The sequence below is a fragment of the Archocentrus centrarchus genome, chromosome 5, assembly GCF_007364275.1.
Source record: "Archocentrus centrarchus isolate MPI-CPG fArcCen1 chromosome 5, fArcCen1, whole genome shotgun sequence".
Classification (NCBI taxonomy): Eukaryota; Metazoa; Chordata; class Actinopteri; order Cichliformes; family Cichlidae; genus Archocentrus; species Archocentrus centrarchus.
The window spans coordinates 13,866,769-13,886,994 of record NC_044350.1 but is presented as its reverse complement, the minus strand read 5'-3'; the positions used below and the strand labels follow the sequence as shown (position 1 = coordinate 13,886,994).

The following is a 20,226-nucleotide window of genomic DNA, read 5'->3' as shown; positions in this document are numbered from 1 at the left end:
AGCTTGCTTGGAATTATACAAACGGTAGGGCGTTTCTCCGAAATCTACTATGCAAATACTTTGCACAAGAGCTTAAATATAGACATACTGTATATAGTCAAATATAGAAAATAAAATATACACATGTATGCCTCAAATAGTTCAAATATTTGCATAAACACAGTCTCTGTTCATTTCACACTCCACCCAAACAAGTGGATAAGATGTTGTTTTATTTTTATTCCTCATAAGGTTCAAATGTCAGCAGTCCCTTCAGCCTCCGATTTTAATGAGAACATTTTTTGCCTTTTGTTTGTTACTGTCTGTTGTGTTATATAAAGGTATCTGTGATGATACAGACGTGTAAAGAACATGTGATTTTTAAAATTAAGTAAAAGTAAGTAACTTGTTTTAAAAAAATAAATAAAACTTGCCAAGGAAGTACTCCTTCAATGGCAATGATGCTTTAGAAATACAAATCTTCTCTAACTATCTGCCATAGACTTATTTTTCCTGGAAAAAAAATTGCTTATTTCTATAATTTTGCCATCTGTCCTGCTGAGAAGTTGGTCGGGAAGGTATGTAAACAGATGACAAAACTGTAACTGTGGAAAGGTCAGAGAGACATAGGGAAGGACCATCTGGTCCAATCAGAGCTGAGAGATACCCAACTGTGATACTGGACCTGAAACATAAAAAAGACCATCTTTGCTCTGTGGGCCTCCCAAATATGACAATCTGCACAATCAAACCATAGTCACTCTTGATACACATATACCAGCACAGCAGAAGAATACAACACAGTAAAATGTGATGTTTAACCGTAAAAGGTAGAGCAATTTAAATTCTATAATGACTATTTTCCCCCACCAAGGCAGACAGAAAAGTTTGAGACACTGAAAAATACTTGTCTGACTTTCAGCAACATTACACAAAAGATGTCAGGACAAATTTTATGAATATAGCTCCTCTTAACCATATCTACCTCACGAGTTAATAATGCTGCCCATGTTGGTTTACAGCATACTGTTTTGCATCAACTGATTTTTTGCCAGTCCATATTCATTCCTAGGGTGTAAAATACTACCATTTAGATGAGGCTGATGGTCTCTCAAAATTATAGGTGTCCTTTGTCACTGGTGCCCTGATGTAGCAGGTTATGACAATATCAAGACACGTCTCTCACTTTCAACACACCACATATGGACACTTAGCACCACATTTAAAGGCAGTGGATAAGGGTCAATTTTCAAAGGGGTGTATTTTAACCCAAATGGCAATCATTTCCTAAACCTAACCAACAAGTTTAACAAGCAATTAAAAAAGGGAGTGAAAATGAAAGAAATCAGTAAGAAATCAGAAAGTCGAGGCCATAGAAAACTCAAAAGCTTCCACATTAAAGCCCCCCCTTTAGCCTCCAAATTTTTTCACTCTCTCTGAAAGAGGACCATTTCTCTCTGCATCTAATACTAACTAATGGAGCATTATATTGGTGCAGAGGCACGATGAGTATATATTTGAATTTTGTTCTCTGAGTTTAGTTACATATCTGCAATATTAAACCTTCCTGTGGTGATGAGAATTGATTTGCTATATCATACCGAGTGAGAAATAGCTGAGGATGAATACGTATGAGTGTATGACAAATGTTTAATGGAAAGGGGCTTTATTTACTTTTAACTGGTTAAAAATATAACCTACTGTTACTGATGTTTTGTTCACGTTCATCTTAGTAATTCCTCACTATGTTTTCTAGCTGAATACCTCAGTGCACTTTACACTGAAAGAATAACTAACCATACTAAGAAAACCAGACAGCTACATCCAGAGCAACATGGAGAGCTACTGGCAAGAGTGACCTCATCAATTAACTAAAAGACAAATATTTCTCTTAAAGTGCATACTATTGTCAGTCTGAGTATGGTGACGGCAGGTAGACAGTGATCCCACAATTTCTCTGTCCTCTCTAAGTTACAACCCTAACATTTATGTAACTCTGTAAATCTAAATATAGGAAACATTAACAATTTACATTTGGCCATCTGATCACCATCAAACACCGATGAACCATCAACAGAACATATTTTCTGAGTTTGGGTAGGGAGTACTATTTGTAAATTAAAACAGCTGTAAATCTACAAATACATATGTGCTGGCATCATTAATGATCAGTTTGTTGCATACATAATACATAAAAGCAGAGAGAATCTTTCCTTCACAGAGGATTATTATGCCACTGACAATCTACACTGCCTTATAGCCACGTTTTATGTGAGAACCCATTACGCCGGATGCCCTTCCTGATACAACCCCACAGGGATCTGCATCTCCTCCCAGGATCAAATTGAGGTGTAAACCACTACACTATACACTACTCCATTTTAAAAATCACTGTGATGACTTTTAAAATATTAAAGTGGACATATCATGTAAATGTAAATGTAAATTTTTTAGCCCTTAAATATATATATATTTTTTGTGTACTTTGAGTGTCTAGGAGTGCAGAAATTTTAAATTTATTCTCTCCCGGTGCTGCTTAGAAATCTTTATATTCTTTTTGGGTCATACCTTGCAGTGTGTTCAGCTTTCTCTATTCCCTCTTACGTTTTCTTGTCTATTACGTCACAGTATTTGCTGTGGAACTACTAAACAAGGTCATGGACTTCTGGCTAACCAATTTCGTGAATCTGCCATTTTTTTCCTCGCAGCGATTTTGTAGTCCAAGTTCAGTTATGCCAAAGTTGCAAGCAGACAAGTCAAAATGTTTGGTTGTTGGATGTGTTAACCCACACGATTCCTTACATTGTCCCCTGGCATCAGAGCCTCTTCGAAGTGCCTGTTTCTCTGCCGGTAGATAATCGTATCGCTAAGTAAGCCTGGGTGCTTACTTAGATCAGTGAATGGGGCTATGCTGGATACCCTATGGTCATTTCATGAATGTTTAATAGGTGGCAATGTTGGTTTAATTATTCCTGTATTTTGTATTATTTGTCTTTTTGTTACCCAAATAAAATAAAATTAAATATGTACACAGCCATCATAGAGCAACTGTTTGTGTCCCTAAGTTCTTTGCAATCTCACTTTCTAGAAGCCTAGATTCAGTTACTACCAGAGCTTTATTCTCCATTTAAAATAAAAATAGATTAAACTTTCCACTGTTTAAAGTCCACTTACTGGCAGGAATTGCTTTGAAGCACATACATGAAAGCAAAATCCCCAACCAAGTCATATAGTGGAGTGTAATTAAGCTAGACAGCAAAGAACATGCATCCCTACGGATTTCTTGGACTGGAGATAATAAGAGCATGGAATGTCTTTTCAAGCCAGTTTGCTGATATGTGGACAGCTTGAAATGTGAGAAATATGGGCAATAAAGGATTATAACAATGGATAAAGACTGTGGGAAGATGTACATGACAAGCCTGTGAGTGTACTAAAAGCTGTTAGGGGGATATATTGCTATGAGCAGATGGAGATGCCTAAGTGGGCCAGACAGTAGGCATATATGTGTGTGTGTGTGTGTGTGTGTGTGTGTGTGTGTGTGTGTGTGTGTGTGTGTGTGTGTGTGTGCTGTGTGTGCATGTGCGTTCGTTCCAGGAACTGCAGGCTATGCCATGCTGAGCTGTGCTGTGCTGAGACACAGACTTCTGTTCGAATTAGGTCAGGGCAGGGCTGAAGGGCTGAAGGTGCCATAAGCAGGGATGGATTTTCAGGATTGTGCTGGAGTTGGAAATGGTTCTAAACTGTCATTGTTCCAAGGAATGGTTAAACCCCGCTGATCGGTGCTATGGCTGCTAGTGTCTCCATGAATGTATATTTAGCATGCAAAAATCAGTCCCACTTGATTATTATTTTTGGAATGTGAAACTGAAAGAACAGGGAGAAGAGGAAATAAGCCAGATGACAAAAAAAGATCGAAAGAGAGAATAGCATGCCACTACCTCTACACATAACTCCTGGTGAGATCAGTGTCTGAGACACTATTACAAGGGCACAGTAATGGTGTTGTCCTGTGCTTTGCTTTCTAATACCGTAGCACAGGCCTATCCACTTACTTACTTTAAATGAAGGAAGATTTAATATTATCCATCCTGCAGCTCAGGCTCAAGTAAAAAAAAAAAAAAAGTCCTTTTTATAGGCCAGTGGTGTCTATGTAGGGATAACGTTACAGAAAAATGGAGACATTTGGGGTTTATGGAAAGATTAAAAACTGATGTTGTAATAAGTGCTATTATGGGGACACGATGGGATAAATACGGTGGTAAATGAAGGGGAGAGATGAGAGAGTTAGGACAGAGAAAAAAAAAGGAAGCACAGAGATGAAATATACATGAAGTGGGGCAGCTCTCATGCTGTGAGACTCATCTGCTCCATAAAGGTGGCTGTTTCTTTTGTCTGAACTGCTTCATTAATCATCATTTTGAATTAGTTTGATTCAACTTCACATGCAGAAAAGTAGTAAAAGCCAGTCTGTGCTAAATTTTATTCAAATTCTATGTGTGTCTGAACCTCAACACTACACTTTATACTATAAATATATTGACACATGGATGTGTGGTCATGGGGCGTTTTGGTCACCTACTACCTGGAAATACTGCACAACACAGCAACAAAGCAATTAAATTGTCACAATATGGATTCAATAGCATCACAAAGTGATATGGTATATCTTTTTGATCAATTCCAAGTATATGCCGCAATCAACTGAGGCTGAGGGTATTGCACACTCAACTTCTGGGCAACCACTTCTGATTGCAAAGTGACTGCACAGGTTGCCTGTTGGATGCAACCTTCAAACAATTGCAGTCTTGCTCGGACTGATTGCAATCACTCTCAGACAAAGACATGCAAATAATTGCTGTCTAATTACCGACACAGACAGATTGCCAACATGTTGCATTCAACCTGAAACAGTCTGCGCGGATGAGTGCAACTTGTCTGCGATGCATCTCTCGGGAATACAACTGGCTGTATTCTGGTTACACTCCTATATAAAAGTAAGGTTGTTCATCGTCTATGTCATTTTGCAGTTAAATTGCCACCCTGCAGCAACTACGCCACTATTTGTGGAGAACCTTCTTTCAGCTGCTCACTTATTCACAAGGGGTCTCCACAGTAGATGGCTCCACATATTTGATTTGGCAGATTTTTTTTTTTTTTATGCCAGATGCCCTTCGTGGTGTAACCTCTGAGGGATTTGTGTCTCTTCCCTGTCTTGAACCAGAGATCATGTTAGGCAAATGTGTTAACTGCTACAATACAGAGCTACTATGTCACTGATTGTGGAGGAATTTCTGAATTTCAGTTTCAAATCTATGAGGGTCTGGCTGGATTCTAAGTAACTAGTTAATGTGAATTTCTGTGTATGCAGATCGCAACACATCTGATTTTCGCAGATGTCTCACAAACAGATTACATGTAATTGCAACCTGACCCCATCCAACTGCAAACTGAGAGCAGACTGACTCTACCTCATTGCTGTTTTATCACGGTCTTGATGGACCAAAGTCGCTTTAAAGATCGCAGTTGGCTCTGTGTGTGGTCGAATACCTGGTTCCTGTCTTCGAAGCAACCATTTCAGAGGGAACAAGATCACAAGTTAATTGTTGTGCCATGGTCTCCAACCATTGTTTTCCCTAGTGTAACTCTAGCATAAACCCATACAATAATGAAACTCTGAATGGGTGAGGACTTTATATAACAGTCAGCACATTCATGAAACCTGACTGTAAAGAGTGTAAACTGCTGTATCATTTTACTTTCTGTGAATGCATCTTACATCTGGACATAGGCCTGCTGTATGTCCCCAAAACTACTATAATATTTCATATGACTAGGAGTTATTTTTTTTTCCATGGTCTTGCTAGGTAATCCTATCATAATTTGCTGTAAGTACACTTGATGCTAAGGCAGCGCCAAAGCTTCATCTCTGGTCATACAATCTATAGTCATTCACAAGTGCATCTATGAGCAAAAGTGCCCCAAATAAACACTTACACTCAGACGTATACACATTTAGTGCCGAGTTATTGAACCTTTCCACTCAGAAGCAGAGAGCCCTCAGATAGAGTGGCAAATCAGTGTTAAAACCCGTGTAATATAGCCGAGGGGCATGAGTGTGCGGGAACAAGTGGAGCAAAAGGTTCCCTTTTTCATAAACAGATTGTGTCCCAGCATTGGCAAAAAACAAAAAAAATCTTGTTTCTCAGTGAAACACTGAAATCACCAGCAACACATATTCATATCAAAGAAATCCACATTCATGATGCTAAAAATATTAGTATGTTATCCACTGAGTAGACACTAAACAGACACTGAAAGAAGCCCAAGTCACTCCGAAGTCTAATGCACAAAAATATCTGTGTTCCTTGTTTAGTTAAAAGAGAAGAGAAATGATGAATGGATCCTCTTTCATTCTCAGTGGTGGCGAGTTAGATGGGAGGAGCTTAAGGCCAACAAGAGATAACAGAAACAGAGAAGCTTTATTGATTATTATGATCATACTGCATGTGTTCATGAACATTCACAATAGGGCAGAAAAGAAAAACAAGTGTTGTTGTTATGAATCCTTTTACTCTCTGTGCCTGTCCACCCCCCACCCGTACACACACACACACACACACACACACACACACACACACACACACACACACACACACACACACACACACACACACACACAAAAACACTACTCTTACCAAATCAATTGTTGCCAACAGCAGATCATAAGAACAGCGAGGGCCAGGGCCACTGGGTCACCATTGAACATAAATGACGGAGATAGGAAGGGGCCGATCCATCAGCTGTAATGATTTTAGATGATTACACCACGCACTCCTACTCTTACTGTCGACTTCCTCTTATGCCCAGTCTCTTGTTGCTTTATCTCCTCTGTGTTTTGCAATGTTTTTTGGGCTAAAAATACAAAGAATTTCCCCTCTTCTTCTCGTGGCATGAGAACATATGCAGCCACTTAAATGTCAAAAAAAAGTCAGCATGGTTCATTTATGCAGTTTATCATCAGTAAAGAAATCTCAAAGCCTTTGGCTGAGTGTGGGAACTCTTTTCTTTTTTAAAAAGAGAAGTTTCTGGGCACTATGCTGAAAGGGTCAACATCCTAACAGAAATGAGGAAAAAGTGAATTGATGCAGGATGCTGGGATTTAAAGGACATAACAGAACAGGGTCATCTAGTTTTTGACACACTGAGAAAGAGTTTCAAATAAAACACTACTAACAATGCAAGCAGATTCACTCATATTTTCTACATTAAGTTGAACAGTCTTTATAATAATCTACTACAGAATGACAATGTTCATGTTCCAAATACATGAACTGTGACACTGAACAGTATACCCAGGCAGATTTGACTGATGACACATGCTTGCCAACATATGCTAGAGAGGGCAGTGCGAGTCAATATTTGAAATAAAGCTTAGGAAAGCACCAGGACGGACAAGGAAATTCAAACTATCTAATCAAAATAACTGATTTTGTGTATGTGTAGCTTCATAAACACAAAGCAATATATACCCACTTTTATTAAATTCCAGATAACGGTGACAGTGCGCTTTTTATGTAACCAGAACTTGAACTATAAATGTAACTGTAATACATTATATGTGATTAACAATAACCCTGAAGAGGATCTGCAGCATGCTCTTATGTTCAGCTGTGTGTCCTCAATCCTGCATAATGAATGCTTTAATTTCAGCTGAAAATCAAAGGGCAGCAGGATACACTGGGATCCCCCGGTCCACAATGAACACAGTTTGAAACCAGGAAACTGAGAGCAGGTGATAGAGGTGTGGAGCCAAAAACGGAGCTGGCTTTCTGACAGCAGGGGTGTAAGTTTTGAGATGGGTTGGACACAAACAGTAAGAGAGGGGGGTTGGGGGGGTATTAACTTAAGGGAGGATTTGAGTTGATTGCAGTGCCATTGCTTGTTTTTATTAATCCCCATCTGTTTTGATTACAGAAACATGCGCCTGCAGCTGGGGATTAACAGTAAAAAACAAATGCATGCCACTGTTATGTGGTTTATAGGAGCGATGTACTGATTGGATACCTAAATCAGATACTGATCAGATAGCTGGATGGGGCCTCTGTGACAAAAGGACACTTTATGGGGCTGATCTAGAGTACTTTGCAAAAGGCTTGAGCGCTTCCCCATAATTTATATTATTTCCAAGGAGCCAGACTTTTTAAAAAGTGGTCTTGAGAAATAGTTCTCCAGGCTTTCTGAAGGTCTTACAAAGTCTTTCTTTGGACATTGGCTGCTTTTTCACTCATTTTCAGTCCAGTTCTTGTACCTCACCATTTTCAGATACATGCTTTTGTTTGTTAAGTCTCTTAACACTGACCTATGAATCATTCAAGCATTTAAAAAAAAACAAAAAAAACACCTAACTCAAGGGATGAACCAGTGTTGTGTCTGCACATAACAGACAACTTAGCAAAGAACCAACTTTTTTAAATTGTACTTGTAACTGATGTTTGCACAGGGCTGTATTTAATTCAGTTCTATATTTATCAGGTCACTCATCAGAAGCATTGTTATAGCATGAGGGGAGTTAACAGTTTTTCAAACATGCTGCACCACTAGTTCTGTTTTTTTTTTTTTTTTAGTAGTTTGTAACCGTCTACGTGATTTCCAGCAAACAGTGGTCAAGTGAGTTGACCACAATAAAAGAGCTGTTGACTGTGCTCTCCATTTCATCTCTTCTCTCTGTCTTCATTTTTCCATTTTGTTATACTGGAGTTTACACTTGTTAGGAAAATTTTATTACACTTAAATATCACATCATATACAGATGTGATTGAAAAATGAGGACAAGTAAGCTTAAATTTCCAGTTTATCAGATGTCACTGAGGAGTCCTTACTTTTAAATTTAACCTCTCTTCTCCCTCTCCTCTTTCTTACATCTTTCTCCATCTCTGACTGAACTCTCTCTCTCTCACTCTGGGAAACACAGCAGCTGTACCTTCAGCTAGCAGACAGACTGTGTGACAAACTGCACATAGTTTCTGTGTTTGCTGATATTTGTTGAGCTGTTAGACACATTGCATTTGAAATTACCTGCCACAACATGTTACTCCATTTATGCTCGTTCGTCTTCTGTAGCACTAGCTAGATGTCGAAGTACCGCAACCACAACTTACAGACATCTGCACTCATTCTGACCCACTTTAACCCCTGAGTATAGAGTTGTCAATGATGGGTTTTAAATTACATGGTTTTGCCTCTTTCATCTCTTTGCATGCGCTAAGCACCAGTAATGGATACATAATACGATTGTCTTATGTTTTATTGTTCCCTCTGTTTAGGCTCAAATCAGTTAGATGTTTGAAGGTGCACAGTGATGTGAAATAACTCCCCTCAAATGTCTTAAACCTAAAGTAATGAGTCTGTTTTGAAAATGCAAAGAGGTTTTTTGTGTGTGTGTGTGTGTGTGTGTGTGTGTGTGTGTGTAAAAATGTAGGGAGTAAAAGTAAAAGGTTTTCAGAAAAATAAATGCTCAAGCCAAGTTCGGATACCTGAAAATTCTACTCAAGTATTTGTACTTTGTTACTTCCCACCTCTGGCAGGGAGGGATACACAGGGTGAAGCAAAGAGCAGAGAAAGACATGAGAGTGAAAGTGTAAAAAGTATGAGCAACTGAAACAAATTGTATTTTTGATAAGTACCATTGTTTGGTATTATTTTGATTAAAAAAAATGCAATTCAGTACATTTATATTATTGTATTTACCTGTTAAATTTGTTTTCTAAAAGTGTTTAAGTTGAGCCTGATGTTGCCTGAAAAATAAAAGAATGATTACTAGTCTTTACCTCATAGTGAGGAACACAGCTTGTTAATGTACACTGGAACTGTATCAGTATTCAGTAATGGCATAAACCTAAAGCCAAGGTACAGTATCTGTACTGGCACCCTAAACATCCTAAACTAACTGTATTGGATATCTGTGTCACTGGAGGCCCAGGAAGGAAATAAACAAATATGACTAACACAAAATAAGTCAAGTAAATACACCCAATTTACATTTACTGAATGTTTCTGCAAATTCAGGACAGGTATATATATGAATTCTATTTGAGACACGGTTTAATACTGATGGTGATACATCAATGACCATCCCCCTTCGTGGTCAAAATATCACCAAGAAAAGCTCCAAATGAACCATGAGTGTTCAGAGAAAGGTGTATGTGTGTCAAATTTTCTGTGTTTCTATGTAAAAAAGAAAGGAAGAGAGAAAGTGAGTTTGTCTGATGCACAAAGCACACACATGCACCCGGTGGTGGATTATTAATAGCGAATCAAAAACTTTGTTTCCATAGTGACTGTTTGAGTCCATTATGGAAAGTGTCTCCTGTTGTTACCAAGACAACAATCCAGCAAAGGCAAATGAATGTGGCAAACAGCTGAGTGATGCATTGAGCCAGTGATCTCTCCATAAACAAGCTCAGCCCCAAACCAGGGGCAGGTGGAGAACTGGAGGGATGACAATGAGAGGGTTGAAAGGATGGGAAAGCATTTTCATGTATGTGCGTATCAGCCAGGCTCAGCTGGGAACTTTGGTTTATGCACATGAAGTGCAGGCAAAAAGACAGAAAAGATAGATATTAATTTGAAAATGATGAAAACCATGGGGGGGGGGCTTCTGATCAGGGCTTCTGCAATGTGTCACAGGTAACTTGGCATCTTTTTATTTTGGCTGTAATTTCTCCTTCACAGTACAGTACAGATATCAAATCAAAGCACTATAATTTTCACTTTTCACTTTTTTTGGAAGTTTGTCATTGAGATTAAGTTACTTTGAATTATTTTTATTGGGTTTGGACAATATTCCTGCTTCTGTGCACTCTTGAGATAAATGGAGCAAGGAGACATTTTATAAACAAAACGAGCTTAAGTTTCACCTTGGATTAGATTTCATCTAAGTTCACACAACTTAATCCTAGACTAACAAGGATGTGGGTGTATGGAAAAAGTGCTTTAAGTAAGACACCTTAGACAAACATCCTGTCTTATGACCCTCAGCATCCATGATTAATGAGCTTGCAACCAGGAGTTATTATAGGGATTAAATGTTACAAGTGCATTTCTAGGCATTCACACAAAAATATGTTCTTTAAGGCAAAAAATGGAATCCAAATTGCTACAGTAATTTTGATAAGCTGGGAAAACATTTCATAGTGGGAGTGACAGCAGGACGATTTAGACAGAAGGACCATCTCAACCCCAGCATGAACTCAGGAGGACAGAAATAGTCTTGACGTCTTGATAATGAGATAAACTGCATTATTGTGAGAGCCAAATCACATCTGGCTTTAGATTAGTGTACCGTACAGCGACCACAGTGACGTTCCTGCATACTATACAGCACAGACTAAAGCTGCTCTTAAGAAATGTCAGGATTGATTTAAGCTTCTACAAATGCCAAACAGTGAGGATGCCATTTTGCACCTCAAAAATCAAGTGTGACCATTTTGAGATGAACTGATAACACATGCAATCATGTTCATTTGAATAAATTATAAACTGAACATTTATGATTTATATGCATTCTATGTTTCTCATACTATGAGTTACTCTTGAAAGTGGCCACTTTCACATTTTTTTCTCCAGCAAAATAAAAATAAGAAAACATGAATCAACTTAACATTATGTTCTATGGGCAAAAAAAAGGAGATAACACTCACGAATAAATCATACTGAGACATATTAAGTCATATCACACACACACACACACACACACACACACACACACACACACACACACACACACACACACACACACACACACACACTTTGAGAGATTACACGGCAGCAAGAAAAACAGGACATTAATAAGGAGACAAGCACAAAGCTGAACTCAGAAAACTACATCTAAACCCTTCCACAATATAAAAGTCTTCTCTAAAAGTACAGATAATATGGAATTTAGGTAAGGACTGCTGGTGTTTTAATAAAAACGCACCTTAAATAATTTTCAGAGAAACAGAAAAACCAGCAAAAAGGGCTTATATACGGCCCTAAGTTTATTCCCAATGTGCTGACAGATCAGTACTTTAAAACTCAGAAAAACAACAGCAAGTAAAAACTTAAAAACAAAATGGTACCACCTCGTTTTCTAGTGTTTCACACGAATGACACAGCTGACAGACTAAGAAATGAGAATCCAAGATTGTTACATATTTTTGTGTGTAATTAGTCTCATATAATAATGTGTTGGAAAAAAACAGATATTCAGCTCTGTAGTTTGAACATAGGCTTGATTTCTTGAACAGTGGGCCATAAATTTACAGCGTAACTGTACCTGAAACTGCCAAAACAAGTTTCACAGTTAAACACTATAGAGGGGAATAGGGGATGATGTCATCTTCATTTGCCTGTAGTTTATCTGTCTGAATCTTTTCTTTTTGCTGTATAAAATATTCAGGTGTATAAAATAGCGATAATTTGTTGAGAGGCCCTTCAGAGTTTCAAGGTTATAAGGTAAGTTAAGAAAAATTTGACATAAATCAACAGATTAAACCTGCATTAATGCTTATCCTTCTCAAGAGTATCATTTTGGGCTTCTGTTGATACTGTATTAGACACGTTTATTCAATTCCATGGAAGGTTATGAGGCTGTGTGTCTACCTTGTGTATTTTCCTATGAAATACACTCCCTTAAGAGGTCTAACATTGTATTCATTTACAGACGAGCTGCAGCTGATCAGTGACTCAGTATAATGCTTTGTGGCAGGTTTGTTGACACTGTGCCAGAGAGGTAGATCAACAGGATACCAGTGACACGGCAGTGTTTCTCATACACAGGCTTTACTTAGGCAGGCTGCCAAGGTATACTGAACATCTCCAGTGTATTTGGTGACCCTTTTTTTTCCCCATTTGTCTGAGAGAACTATACCATCTGCCATCAGTTACAGGGTTTTCCATATATCCATTTATTTGTTCAGCTGCTGATAACCATATAGACTGCACACAGCAGATAAATGTAGCCACTGGCCCTGACAGGTGAGGAACAACTGAGGACAGTAGATGCTGGGTCCAAAAAAATCTGTGTGACATACAACAAGTAATTATGAGTAGATATAATACTTTGAAGAGAGTTAGGCAGGTGAAACAAAAGGTGGACCACTTCAGTTTCACAAAACTAAAAGCCTGACATTCACAAGAGCAGCCCAGCATGAAGCTGAAGGTTTGCAAAATACGGCAAAACCCTTTTAAGGCAGATGGTTGCATAACTTGCCTATTCTCAATATATTTAGGGCGGAGTGCTCTTTACAAACTATGGTTCCTTCATTCTTTGAGCAGCAACAGTTACCAGGTAAATACATAAATATTCATTTTTTAAAATTAGACCAAATTAGACAAGTGCATCAGGTGCATATTTCTGCCTTTTGTCCATGTGAGACAAGTGGGCAGAGAGGTATTAAAGAACACATTGTTTATGAGTTCATGGTACTGTACTGTCTCCCAGAGTGTGACAAAGACATCTCACAAACTGGCAACAAAAAGGATTTCAGCACTATGGTGGTGACACACTTACGTGCCCAGGATATCCTTGAAGTCATACTTCTCCTTTATGTCAGTGGTCTTCTTTTTCCAGGCATGACAGTCCTCACCCAGTGGCATCTTCTTGTCGTGACGCTCAGAAACAATGCTAGTGAGGAAAAGGGGGATGAGGAGAAAATATTCGTAAATATCAGCATTTAACTTCCATAAATACTTCACTGATAGTTCAGACCTCATCTCTCTAATGATTTATTTTACATCTACAGTATATCACTTGGATTAAACACTGAAAAATCCAAATGTAGGTCGCATCACTATGTAAGCATTATCGCGGCGCTATGGTGCTGAAAATATGTTAGTTGTTTAGCTGATTTATTGGGGTTTGCATTAGCCAGGTGGGTGTCTATTAAAGAACATCAGTTGAAGCAGAAAGTCCCATAATAAAGTAACTGACTAAATGACTACCACAATCAAACTGTATGAAAAATACAGAAAAAGTAGTGAAAGTAGTATTTCAAACTTTCAGGTAACAAATTAGCATAAACTTACCAGTTTCTAAATTACCACTACATCTGTTGCAACTACAGGCAAACAGTTGCAACACTGTGTTACACCAATAGCTGCATGTGTCTGGTGTGGTTGACAGGGTTTCTTCTTTAGAACCGTTTTCACACAATTAAAAAAAAACAAAACAAAAAAAAACAACTTGTCACAGGTAAATATCTGGTCACAGTTGCTTGTGTAAGTCTGGTGATTCTGTTTAAGGGCTACTCACAGTGGTACCTAAAAGACAGTATCAGCAATGCTCTGTAGGTTCAACATGGGACAGTGAAGAGGATCAGCTCCAAATATATAGACATGTTTATTCAGACAGGCTGTGGAAAGTTACGTCAGCGCAGTCATGTGTAATAACATTTATAATCAACAAAGTGGAATTTATGGCATAGTGGGCCAAAAGCCAAATCCAGTATCTACTAGGTTAATAAGTAAACTATAGTGTGACTTGCAGTAGTGCAGTTGGTGCTGTATGTCCTGCATACATAAGTTCAACTAACTTCAAGTGCATAACTTCTTACCACAGCAGAGCTGCGTAAAACTCTGCTTGTATTACGGATATAGATCATGTAAGTCAGGATAATAAATTCCTAACAGCAACAGCAGCAGCAGCAGCAACAGCAACACCCCCCCCCCCCCCCCCCCCACACACACACACACACACACACACGCACTGCAGCGCTGTATGGCTGAGTCTAGCTTTAAGATGAGCCTCTCGGAAGAAGCACATTGTTGTGAAGAACTGAAACTCAGATGCCCATGTCCATGAAATGTCAGCTTATGTGTGTTTAACTACTTAAACCTGAGCATCAAACAAGTTAAGTGAAGTCAAACAAATTAGCTTCACACTCACATACCCGGCTGGGATATTAAGCACTGCATAAATATACTCCTACCATTAAAAGTTATAAAAAGCAGTCATCAGCGAAACAATGTTTGTTTCTTCCTGTTTTCTTCTCACTTCATTTTTCACACCAGAAGTTAACTTTCAGATGTTTGTCCTCACCACACTTTGAAGAGTGGGAGTGATCACAGAGGACCCTGCTGTCACAGCTATCATAATCTAAACCTAGAAAGTGCCTCAAGATCTCAAAGACTAAAATAGCCCTGTTCATATCAGCATGCCTCACTCCTCCTCTGTTCCTGCTGCCTGCCTGGCAACTTCACAGTCTGTCTATATGGGATGATATAACATATTGTTCTGGACTGGACGAGTGTTATTCTGCTAAAGGCGATATAACAGCACAGTTAATCATCTTCCAATTAGTTCAGAATCAACTCATTTTATGCTGAGAGGCATGTAGTCATATAAACAAGGTGAGGCTTAACACTGCAGTTATCTCAGAACAAATGGCCATGGCCTCTTCTGGCTGCAAGCACTGATTGGTGTACACATACACACCCTAGCATGAAGTCAAAGATTCTTTTTTCACATATGTCCAGGGGTTTTCACACAATCACACACATACAGACACACAGACGCGTGCGGTGACGCTCGTGTTAACGTCGCTAACGCCAGACGTCGGCTTCATACATGTCGACATGGAAACCCGAAGGAGCTGCTATGGTATCTGAGCATCTAAATTGCTTTAGTGTCTAATGGCAGGTGGCAGCAAAACTGGAAATCATTCTGGTTACTTTGGTTTAAGAATATCAAAATAGCTTGCTCAGACATAAGGTACACATAACATCAGAGGAGGCACTGTCTGATTTTAAACTCTGTACTGATTTTCGATACAAATTTTTTGTATCTGTTCATGTAAAACTTTGCATGCATCTGATATAAATCTAAGGAACAATGCAACGAAAAGAGCTGGGAGGAACAAAGCCTACCGTTAACATTTAAATCCATATGAGTCATTCTACACTACATCATTTGTCGTGCTATTTAGAGCAGATGAAGTAAAAAGGAAGTGCCTCTAAATTAAACATGAAAACCAGCATGCAAAGTGAGGGAAGCTGTAAAAGGAAGTACAGTTAACCATGTGTAAATGCTTTGCTGATAAATCTAACGTTACACTGCCTCTGGTCCTTTACTGCTGTGAAGAATCAACAAATAAGAGCAGACTAACTGTGGAGCCATTTAGTAATTTTTATTTCAGTGTTTGCACTGAAAAATAACCTGGAGTAACTTCAGGCCAGGACTTTGAATCTGTAGTGCTGAAACAATTACATAAAGTTGATCTATTGCGCCATATTTCTTTCCTGGCCGCTATTACAAAAGCTTTGCATGATTCACAATTCAAAATAATCCTTGCAGGCAACCCCTCAGTTCATCCACATTCCAAAAACACAATGTTATTGTTCCACTACCTTTAAGTGAAGCCCTTGATACCAGTGCCTTTGATTGGCTACCCCTCACAAACCAGAGGTTTGAACAGCAGGTGAGTTGAGCTGCTGATATGATGGCCATATTAAGAATATCCCCTTTCATTGACAGCATACAGAACCAAAATCAATCTGAAGCCCGCGCTTGTGGCTCACAGGGATTACTTGCACACACACAGGCCACATTTTCTGAAAGTCTGGTATTTGACAGTATATATGACAGAAAATTGGTCCACTTTATAACCAAATCACGAATGAGCAGCAAAGAAATATTTCATGACAACTATGTGACTACACGTTCATGACTGCTTGATTAAAAAGCTGATCTTCATACAATATACTTTAAAGAAGCAACAGTTAAACCCCATTTTCATTTACAGACTGAACAATGAATACTGCTCAACTGAATATAAAGCTCTACTTGCACTTTTAGCCATATACAGTATTTGATCAGTACTTTCTAGGCAAAAAAATATATGAAGTCATTAAACGAGCTAACTGCAAGACAGCAAAAGACTGTTAGAACATGAAGCCAGAGAAAGGAGTGAAAACGCCTCTCACATGCTGCCTGTTTGTAGCATCTCACCTTGCTCATATGGAGATTCATGTTAATTCATGCACTGAGAAGAAGTGATATTGAACATCAAAGTCATTTTAAATCCATATATGCATCAACCGTTGCTTGCCAGTGGTTGCATTTTCTAAAGGTAGCTTTACGCAGCAAATGCCAGCATGCACCTAAATCTTGTTCACAGCACTTTTATACCAAAGCAACACGTCTCAAGCCACTGGAGTTTAATTCAGTGAGACATGAGCAAGGGTGTCTGTTTTTTTTGTTTTTTTTAAAAAACAAACAAACAGGCAAATGCTATAAACAGCAGAATAAGGTTCATGTTTCAGACACGCAAGGGCAAAATAGGGGCAAAGCTTACATATGTTGGAAAGTAGAGGGAAGACACATGCATGATATTGTATGAGCACGTAGCGAATAAAAAAAAAAAAAAAAAAAAAAAAAGCTCCTGAACGTCCACTGATGGCATGACTTTTGGCCAGAGGGTGAAGATAAGCTGCTCAACCGAGTAAAAAGAAGCAACAGGACTAAAGAAGCTGGAGATTGGAAAAATGCACAATATCATAGTTACATTCCCTGAGTAGTAGGTGACATGCAGCATTCGCCCCCGTTGAAGATTTAGAGAGAGTCGCTGTACTCACTGGTTTCCCATTCCTGTGATGCGCAGTGGACAGAAGAAACACACACACACACACACACACACAACATACGACGACAGTTAAATGTGACAAAATGGCACGAGCGAAAAAACTTTCTGCAACCCGTTAAAATGTTTGGCAACCCACCCGTACACACACACACACACACACACACACACACACACAGACAAATTAATGCAAAAGATGGGGAAAAAAAAAAAAAAGAGGAAGTCAAAAATTTAAATTAACATTTAAGAAAACAGAGCTCTGTAAATTAGTTAACTGGTGTCTCTATAAAAATGCTAGCAAACTCTTAGTTGGTTTTATTTTGTTCTTTAAAGACTGAGAAATACTGATTTTAGCTCAGATTAATCACTATTATTTCATGCTTCTGCAGACCATCTATGGCAAACTATGAGGAATTTTGCCATCAAGTATGAACAAAAACTCATCAAAGACACGTCAGAGGAATGCATTCCTGTTAAACGAGACTGAATTCACTAGAAGCCAACTAGATTACAGTGTAAAGATATGATCGTTCGGTGTTTTTAAGTCTCATGAGCAGTCTGAAATCTGTATTTAAAAAAACAAAACAAAACAGTCTTTTTCATAGTTCAGCTGTTCGAGTTTTGGATCAAATTTCACAATCTTACTTCCAACATGTGCTGTTGTTTATCTTTACTAGCTCTTTGGAAATCAAGTGGTGTTCTTTCTGAGGAATCTAGTGCACACCGACAACAATGCCACTGCTGACAAAACAAACTCCATTCACATATTTCATCCAACAACAACAACAAGTTTCATAAGGTCAAACACTTGAACTTGACAGAATCCTCCTCAGAGGTGGGCGAGCTCTTTTTCCACAGCGTGCCAAGTGGAACAGATTTAGAAGCATAAGCGCAGCCAGTGAAAGGAAGAGCCAATTTGTGTTTCCTCGATTCAGAAAGCAGCTGTCAACTGACTGCCATGGAGCCCCATCCATACCTCCATCCTCTGCTTGTATGGCAAACACGTTGAGATTTTTCTAACAGCAGTCTTGATTGGTCAGCTGCTGCCAATGACGCACACCAAATCTCCTCTTAAGGTGAGCTTATCAAACGGTAAGGGGACTTCTTACCAGAAGAGGGGAGGAGGTGTGTGAGTGTGAAGAAAGTGAGAGACAGCGAGTACAAAAAAAAAAAAGACCACAGAGAAACAGAAAGCAATTAAATTAAAATAGGGAAGTGGTAACACTAAAATTACTTAAAACACTTGCCTAGTAAAACACACACCACGTTAAATTTTTATTGATACACAATCATCACGCCATTTCTGCTTTAAAGATTAATAACAGGGATCCTCCTGACGTACCGTTATTTGTAGACAGACTATAAGTTCAGCTTTCATTTACACAGTAGTCTAGTTGTATATGGTTTCAGTGGACGAAGATAAAAAGTTATGTTTTCAATCTCCATGTCAAATGGTATCTGATCTTCGAAAAAGCAGCTTTAGTTACACAGAGGTCCTCTTGTGTGAATAGCAGGATATAACGCGACCGGCGGCTGCTGTTTACCTTCAGGAGCCTAACGCTAAAAACCAGGGGCTTGGGTTTTTTTTTTTTTTTGTTTTTTGTAAAACAGTCATTAAAACACATCCAACTCCTCACAGGCGAGGTAAATGCAGCCAAACTGCCCTTTAACGACGGCTACCCTCACAGAGCGCTCAGTGCGAGAGAGCAGCCGTCCAAACCCCGACGAGAAACCGAGCTGAACCGCTTATCTGCTCTTTTCTCGGCGGGTGGGAGTCAGAATTAAAGTTCGTGTGGCATCTCCGTCCTACCTGAAAATGTGTTGTCACTAAGGTCCGATGTCGCTGCCACGAGCCGCACGCCGTCTCTCCAACCCGGAGCGCTCCCGCTGAGTCTGCACGCGGTAACCTCCACCAGCAGCGTTCCTCCTGACGTCACCTTAGGGCATGGACGGCCACGGTGAAGCGGACCAATCACCGCCCGAGTTTGTGGCGCACAGGTGAATGGTTTCACGGTGGAGGCGTAATGGTCACCGCCCTCTTTCCCTCCGCGCACTCGTGATTCACGCACCTGCAATAAAAGACTGATCCGGTGTCGGCGTGCTGCTTTGATGGTAGCTGGGATAATTAGGACAATCCTTAGTGGTTACATAGTTAGTCATGGTTGTAGCATGTAATGGCATTAACAGTCAAAGCTCTGTGGTTCATAGACTTCCACGTGTAGGTTAGGGAGGCTTTATGAGCATTTCATCCCCTCGGTGGAGGCGGCATGATGGCACTATGTACACAGCAGAAGAAAGTGACGGTGGAGAGTTTCGCTAATCACTGTGCTAACGTACCTGCTAATGTTTCCTTCTTTCACCGTGAGAATTAAGCCGATGTTCAACATTTGTTCCACTTGACTTTTCTCCCCAGCTCGTTTTTGCCCAACCTGTCACGGGCCCTACCAGTGGGGCGCGCCCCACAGTTTGCGAAACACTGGTCTAAAACTACCACCATTTGGACTAGAGTGCTGTTAATCTTACAATCTCATCACTGGATGAGAGCACAAATAGGACCAGCTGGAATGTAACTCAGTACATTTAGTCAAGTACTTCACTCAAGTGTAATGTACTTGAACTTTAGTAT

General features: G+C 39.3%; 1 protein-coding gene across 4 annotated transcripts in view; it reads right to left on the bottom strand.

Annotated features, from left to right (window-relative positions):
* The window catches only part of camk1b (calcium/calmodulin-dependent protein kinase Ib), a 36,736-nt gene extending 17,121 nt beyond the window's left edge, over nt 1-19,615 (bottom strand). Inside the window, exons 1-3 of one of the 4 annotated variants that reach the window (XM_030729787.1) lie at nt 19,411-19,615; nt 17,596-17,608; nt 13,535-13,648 (exon numbers count right to left, since the gene is read on the bottom strand). In XM_030729787.1, coding sequence (XP_030585647.1) covers nt 13,535-13,648; nt 17,596-17,606 — 125 coding nt within the window. In that variant the 5' untranslated portion in view covers nt 17,607-17,608; nt 19,411-19,615. Of the gene's footprint in view, nt 1-13,534; nt 13,649-14,049; nt 14,136-17,595; nt 17,609-18,576; nt 18,591-19,410 lie in introns of those variants that run through there. The other 3 variants (XM_030729788.1, XM_030729789.1, XM_030729791.1) reach the window with 3 other exon arrangements.
* Between the last annotated feature and the right edge of the window lie 611 nt (nt 19,616-20,226).